We start from the raw sequence: 5403 nt of genomic DNA on the forward strand, positions 1-5403 counted from the left end.
TCGGTTTACACTGCAGAGTTGTCTTCATTTCTGCAGAGGCTCGACTCGGCCTGCAGTTTCTCCTCTCAAACACCAGGTGGAGCGACTGGCCGAATGCCGCCACAAAGCTGGCAGGCGGCGCTGTGGCGCCTGGGCCGACCCTCAATATTGCAATCACTCTATCTTTAGAAGGCGACTCGTTGGTCCAGGCCGCGCATGCGCTGAGCCTTCCTGTCGCTCTTCCCGCCTCCCCCCGCCCCTCTCTGTCTTCTCTGCACTGGGAGCAGGTAAGGCCTTGGGCCCTCGCGCCCTCGATGCGCTGCGCACGCGCGCGCAACACCCCCAGCTCGCACGAGTCCTTTGAGGCCCTTTCCTTGCATGCTCCCACCCTGATCCTCACGCCCTCCCTTGTCCCCGGTATTCCCGCGCCTTAGGGCTGCCCCTTCCGCGTGCCAGTGACCTCCAACCGCGCGGGCCTGGAGCCATCTTGGACGTCTCGTGGGAGGGGGGAGGGAAGAGCGCCTTGGAGCTGGCGAAAGTCAAATACCGGAACGCTCATTTTCACCTGTTCCACTCGGCCCTTACAGAGGTCTTTTCTCACTCTCCTGCCTATTCAGAGTTGTTACAAACCCCGGACTCTCCCTATCTGCTTTCCCTTCTCATCCTGACTCGTTCTCTCCTTATCCTGCAACCTCCAGACTTGGCCCCAGGATCTCAGCTGCCCCAAGCAATGGAGATAGCCGATAGTCTTTTAAAAGTAAACGTGAACATGGCAGAACAAAGCAGCCAAAACACCCTCTCCATTCAGGCCGTGGCCTGGGAGAGCTACGGCAGAAAAGAGACCAGTTTCTTTGGAACCATTGGTTCTCTTCCTCCACTCAAGTGAAGTTGGAAAGAACAGAAGTGATGGGCGAGGTTTTCTATTAGAGGCAGCAGACCCAAAAGAGTCGTGTGGGGCAGCATGGGGTGGTCTTCACCTGCCAGCTTTCTTGTCAAGGGTATACTAAGAGTCCCCAGACTCTGCTCTCAAGAGGAAAAGAAGGTTTAAGGAAAGGAATGGTTAAGTCAGTAGCCCTCTAACTCCGTGACTGATCGCGGAGGAATAAACCCATGATTTAGGCCCACTGATCCTGGATGCTACTCTTAACTGAGGTGTTGTAGGCTAACAACTGCAGACTTGCCATGGTTAGGGGGCCAGTGGAGGCATCTGCACTTCATGCAGGCTCCCTTAATTGCGAGCCTTTGTTGTGGGCTTGTTACATGTCAGCACCACATTAAACTCTTTACATGTTACTTAATTGACCCCCCCAACTATGTGTTGTACAATGATGTTGAGGTTTAATTGCCTTGGGGGGAAACAAACAGTATTTACTTATTTATTTATTACGTTTTAAGTAAGCTCTAAACCCAGGGTGGGGGTTGAACTCACAACCGGGGAGTCGCATGCCCTATTGACAGCCAGCCAAGTGCCTAGTGCTCCTCTTTTTTTTTTTTTAAAGATTTATTTATTCATTTGAGAGAGCGAGAATGAGAGAGAGTACATGAGAGGAGGGAGGGTCAGAGGGAGAAGCAGGCTCCTCGCTGAGCAGGGAGCCCGATGCGGGACTCGATCCCGGGACTCCAGGATCATGACCTGAGCCGAAGGCAGTTGCTTAACCAACTGGGCCCCCCGGGGGCCCTTTTTTTTTTTTTTTTTTTTAAGATTTTATTTATTTATTTGAGAGAGGGAGCCAGAGAGCATGGGGTGGGGAAGGAGAGGAAGAGGAAGAGAATCTCATGCAGACTCCGCCCTGAGCCCGGAGCCCCTCTTGGGGCTCAGTCCCACAACCCTGAGATGGTGACCTGAACCCAAACCAAGAGTGGAGCACTCAGCTGACTGAGCCACCCAGGCACCCCCCCACACCCCCGTCCTCCTTTTTTTTAAGCTTTAGGGAAATTACGGATTTTGACCAAAGAAAACCTTTATAGTCTGCAGCAAAATTGGGTTAGAGTTATATATGGGCAATTGTGGAGATGGGATAAGAGTTGAAGGCATTGATTAATCTGAAAGTGACTGATTCTGTATTCAAAAGGGTAACCTGGGAAAATCTTGAGCACAGCTCATTTAAGGGAGTGTTATTTAACAGGTTTAAGTAACCCCTGAATATTTCAACCTGTAGCATATTAGGAAGCATTAACTTAAGTATGAGAAGATTTGAAGTCCTGACTCTACCACTACCATCATTACAAGACTAGTTTTAAGACCACACTCTCAGTGTACCTAAGGATCACTTGAGAGCTTGTTTGAAATACAGGATACTTGGGCCTTATACCCAAAGATCTTGATCAGGAAGGTCTAAAGTGGGATCCGAATATGCAAAATTTTTTGAATATGCATTTTTAATACACAGATCATCCTGACCCTCAAGTAACTAGTTCAGGTGGGCCTCTCAGAGAAATCCTTTTTGTAGGTCTTTAACTCAACCACTCTTCTCTTAAATAACTTCACTTCTGCAAACTTAGTGCACCTACAGGGTGTCAGCATTCTTTTAGATCTTGGGCATACAAAATTGAATGCCTCTTAATGTGATGGTGAAAATGAATACTTTAACAGTCATGGCTAATTAGAGTAATGGGAGGATTCCTCACTGATCTGCCTCACTATGTTAATTAATGTAGGAAATTGAAGTGTTTTGAGGAACCCAAAAATTTCCAGGTAATTCAGTGAAAAGATGGTTGGAGATCCTTCCAGGGTCTTGGCCTTCAACAAACATCTCCCAAGAGTCTTTAAAGGGCAGCTGTTTCGATCCCAGACAATGAAACCTTGAGAAGAGTTCCTTTTGAATAGATACTGAGGAAAGCTTAGGCAGAAGACACGGGAACTTCCTCTGAAGGACACCAACTCATGAGGCTATGGAAATGAATAACAGGTCTTAAAGTTGAGACCAGGTGGCTACTTGTTTAGACCAGGGGGAGTCACTTGATTATAAGGAAATCTTAGAAGCTGTGTGGGGGAAATCTTGACTTCAGGGTTTTAATTCCATCTCTGCTGATGACTTGAGGTCATGCAGTCGTCTCTCTGGGCCATTTAAATTTTCCAGAGCATCTTTTCTGCTAATAAGGATGTCCTTTGATAAACAAGGACAATGTTACTTCTGTAATTTCAGCTCTCCTGCCACAGCCCCTCATCCCCTGAAAATGTACACCTGTGCAAAGTTCGTCTCCACCCCCTTCTTGGTGAGTGCCTGCCTTTTCTGGGAGAGTTTTTAAGGTGGGGCATCTTGTCTCTTCCTTGCCACACCTTGGTCTTCACAGCTGGGCTGGGGGAAGGTCCTTAGCTGCGTTAGCAGACAGAGAGTGAACACTTAACCAGACAACCCTTGTCTCAGATCCCTTGGAAGCCAGTTAAATCTTTTCATTCAACCATATTAGAAGAAGAGTGAAAATGAGAGTCTAGACTAAGATCGGGTTATTTCTATCCTAAAACTCTGTGTTCCTGTAAACTGGAACCCAGCTGGAAATAGCCTAACTTGGACTGAGTATGCACTGTGTATAGGATCTTGCCCTGAGTGTTAAGAGAGCCATAGTCCAGAGTTCCCCTCTGGGAGCTTAAATTTGGGTAGCAAGTTAAAACGCATGTAAATACACATTGGAAAAATATTTGATTCAGAAGCAACAGCATGGAAGAAATTACAGATTATTTTTTTTTTAAGATTTATTTATTTTAGAGGGGAAGAGAGAGAAAACAAGTGGGAGGGACAGAGGAAGAGAGAATCTCCACTCTGCGCTGAGTGCGGAGCCTGATGCAGGGCTCAATCTCACAACCATGAGATCATGACCTGAGCTGAAACCAAAAGTTGGACGCTTAACTGACTGTGCCACCCAGGCACCCCAGAAATTACAGGTTATTAGATGATGGAGGCAACTGGTTCATACATCTGTAAGTGAAAAGGGGTGGTGCTATTCATGGGTACCATTGATTGAACACTGGGTGTACCGATTTGTATACATAATCTCATTTACTTCTCACATCAACCCTGAGGTACCACGTTCCAGTTTAATAGATGAGAAAGCAGGTTTAGAAAGATTTAAGTGGGGCGCCTGGGTGGCTCAGTTGGTTAAGCGACTGCCTTCGGCTCAGGTCATGATCCTGGAGTCCCGGGATCGAGTCCCGCATCGGGCTCCCTGCTCAGCGAGGAGCCTGCTTCTCCCTCTGACCCTCCCCCACTCATGTACTCTCTCTCTCTCTCATTCTCGCTCTCTCAAATAAATAAATAAATCTTTAAAAAAAAAAGAAAGATTTAAGTGACTTGTCCTAAGATCACATGGCTGAAATAGAGCTAAGATTAGAATCTAGATCTATCTGACTAAACCCTGGCTGGTAACCACCATGTTGTCTGCTTCTGCTTGGGGTTAGTCAGAAATGGCTACAAGAGGGGGTAAATTTTGAGCACAAGGGTAATGCCTTGTGGCCTGAAAGGAAGTAGGTTTCTTCCCATAAGACAGAGGAGAAGCCTGGGAAGCAAGAGAACTGGTGTTGGTTCTTGAATCTAAAATTTGCTGAAAGTAAAAGAGTGATCCAAGATTCTGATTTAAGCTCAAGAGAATGAATGGGGCATCCTCGTGACAACTTGGGATGGTTCTGAAACTCCTCCACAACCTTCCTTGACCCTCTTGCCTTTGTGTCATTCCTCCTAGGTCAGGAGCACCTCTCAGCTGTTGAGCCGATCACTGTCTGCCGTGGTGCTGAAACCACCGGAGACACTGACAGATGAGGTACCTTATAAGGTGGGATTGGGCCTGTGGTTTTTGGGGGTGAAGGGTGAAGAGGGCTACGTGGCAGTGCCAGTAGGGGGAGTGCTGAGGACAATCATCACACACTAAAGTTAGTGAAGGATCAAGGCTATTGGCTTTAGGTGAAGGTGGAGGACAGTTGATACCACACAGGATTAGTGTTCCAGCTTTTGCCACTGGCGGCACACGCCCGTGTGTGCTGCTGATAACTACCACTACTTGACCTAGTTCACTGACGTCAGCTGGTGGCATTTGGTCCCAGGCAGATGATGATTTCAGGGCACCAAGAACAGGCTAGGGCTTCAGTCTTATACACTTCTAGACCATACCTGAATCTTTTTTTTTTTTCTTTTCTTTTCTTTTTTTATTCTTATGTTAATCCCCATACATTACATCATTAGTTTAAGATGTAGTGTTCCATGATTCATTGTTTGTGCATAACACCCAGTGCTCCATGCAGAACGTGTCCTCCTCAATACCCACCACCAGGCTAGCCCATCCCCCCACCCCCTCCCCTCTAGAACCCTCAGTTTGTTTTTCAGAGTCCATCGTCTCTCATGGTTCGTCTCCCCCTCCGATTTCCTCCCTTCATTCTTCCCCTCCTGCTACCTTCTTCTTCTTCTTCTTTTTTTTTTTTCTTAACATATATTG

At 47.1% G+C, this 5403-nt stretch overlaps 1 protein-coding gene across 2 annotated transcripts in view; it reads left to right on the forward strand.

Moving 5' to 3' along the window:
- Positions 1-204: 204 nt before the first annotated feature.
- ATP5MC2 (ATP synthase membrane subunit c locus 2) overlaps positions 205-5403 on the forward strand; it is a 7960-nt gene continuing 2761 nt past the window's right edge. The window contains exons 1-3 of one of the 2 annotated variants that reach the window (XM_044914824.1): positions 205-266; positions 3126-3195; positions 4657-4746. In XM_044914824.1, the coding sequence (XP_044770759.1) occupies positions 3157-3195; positions 4657-4746 (129 nt within the window). In that variant the 5' untranslated portion in view covers positions 205-266; positions 3126-3156. The remainder of the gene's footprint in view (positions 267-3125; positions 3196-4656; positions 4747-5403) is intronic. The other variant, XM_021686776.2, reaches the window with a different exon arrangement.

This window comes from Neomonachus schauinslandi, chromosome 5, assembly GCF_002201575.2.
Source record: "Neomonachus schauinslandi chromosome 5, ASM220157v2, whole genome shotgun sequence".
Lineage (NCBI taxonomy): Eukaryota > Metazoa > Chordata > Mammalia > Carnivora > Phocidae > Neomonachus > Neomonachus schauinslandi.